Source organism: Merops nubicus, unplaced genomic scaffold (assembly GCF_000691845.1).
Source record: "Merops nubicus isolate BGI_N331 unplaced genomic scaffold, ASM69184v1 scaffold4702, whole genome shotgun sequence".
Lineage (NCBI taxonomy): Eukaryota > Metazoa > Chordata > Aves > Coraciiformes > Meropidae > Merops > Merops nubicus.
This window is the reverse complement of record NW_008592725.1, coordinates 7,858-9,505: the sequence shown is the minus strand read 5'-3', so window position 1 is coordinate 9,505 and position 1,648 is coordinate 7,858. Positions and strand designations below refer to the sequence as shown.

Sequence of the window (1,648 nt, the reverse complement as noted above, 5' to 3'; positions counted from 1 at the left end):
CCCCTTTAAGCCCTGAAAGGCCCCCAAGAGCCTCCTCTTCCCCAGCTCTCTCCTGCTGGGCTCAGATCAATTTTACACTACCTGTGTAAAGGGTTAAAATAAATATGAATGATAAAGGAAATCTGTGGAAAGAAGGAAGGAAGCACTGAGTGCAATAATCTGCTACACAAACATGCCAGTGCCTTTTGTTAATGGCTGTGTCCCACTGAGCTTCCAAATCCAACTTCCACACTTTTTCCTCTGCAAAAGAAAGCCTCAAACCCACGTTCAGTGGAAATTCACTAGAATACAAAAAAAGGGGGAAAAAAAAACCAACAAAGAAGAATTTGGAATATTATACAAGCATTCACATGTACTTCTCATTGCTTCTGGCCCCCATAGGTGACATTCACACACCACCAAGGTCTCAGCCCTGCCCCTGGGTGTCACCCAGCTTTACCTTCTGCTGCCTCATCCAGCTTAAGCATTCACTTGTGACACGTTTTGTGTACTCGTCCCAGCCTGAGCCACTCTGGGAGGAGTAGCAGCCACCCCCTTTGGAGCTGGCCCTCCTGGCACGGGGCACGCTGATGGCTTTGTACAGGGCACGCATCTGCTCCTGAAGCTGCAGCAGCCTGGAAGGGAAGGAACCTTATGAGGGAAACACCCTGAAAAAAGGTGGTAACAACACCACTCATCTCTCTCCTGCTGGACCACCAGGTGTTCAAAACCAAGGGCTGAACGCTGTGGAATAAAAGAGGCTGACTGAAATTGCACAGGGAGAAGCCAGGTGGGAAATTCTGTAAGAAATATATTACTGCAAGGCCCTTCTCCATGTTAGCAGGTCCAAAAAGGATTGATTTCCACCCTCTTGAGTTCTGTCACACCCTGCAACAGCAGGGAAGCACTTGAGATACCACCAACATTTATCAGGCACATTCCCTGCCCCTGGCAATACCTTTTCTGGTACATGTCACAGGGCTGGCCCATCTGCCTCATCTCTCTGATCAGCCCATCCAGGATATCCATTTGGTCATTTGCTTGGGCAAAACACTCTTCCAGATCTCTGTTCCCTCTAATCTGGACACCATCCCCATATTTCAATTCCTAAAAAAAGCAAACAAAAAGAAAGCAATGAGAAATTAAATTAAATACTCCTCACCTAAGCTTCAGCTTGGTGGTTTTGGGAAAGACTTGAATATTTTTAAGATAGACAACAGGTTTTTAGAGCTCATCCCACGCTGACACAGCCAGGCTGAACAACACAGGACCCAGCTCTGATTTGATTTTGTAAATTAAATGTTGGTGGGCTTCATCACTTTGTTGTTTTAACTTTCCTTTCTGAAGGATGAAGTCAGCAAAGGGTGTTGTGGCTCCAAGCTGGAACTCAGCATCACTTTCTTTTAACTTCACTGCCATAATATTAATCCTTAACAAGAGGCAGTGTTTACTCTGGCCTTGATTTTTATATAAACATGCCCACACGTGCTGTGTCTCTGGAAAGGAAATGGACTGCTAACCACAGACTTCATTCCTGAAGGAGTTTTCTGTCCACAGAGGGTCCAAAAGTGTGCCTTAAATCCCATCTACTGCCAGAACTGCAAATGGCTTTTGCCTCTCGGTGGCCTCAGCAGCAGGATGCACTCAGCACCCTGCACCTCCTCCAGCT

At 46.4% G+C, this 1,648-nt stretch overlaps 1 protein-coding gene across 1 annotated transcript in view; it reads right to left on the bottom strand.

Moving 5' to 3' along the window:
• Positions 1–1,648, bottom strand: part of DSP (desmoplakin) — a 25,307-nt gene that overhangs the window by 22,735 nt on the left and 924 nt on the right. The window contains exons 2-3 of the mRNA XM_008935223.1: positions 938–1,086; positions 440–614 (exon numbers count right to left, since the gene is read on the bottom strand). Of these exons, the coding sequence (XP_008933471.1) occupies positions 440–614; positions 938–1,086 (324 nt within the window). The remainder of the gene's footprint in view (positions 1–439; positions 615–937; positions 1,087–1,648) is intronic.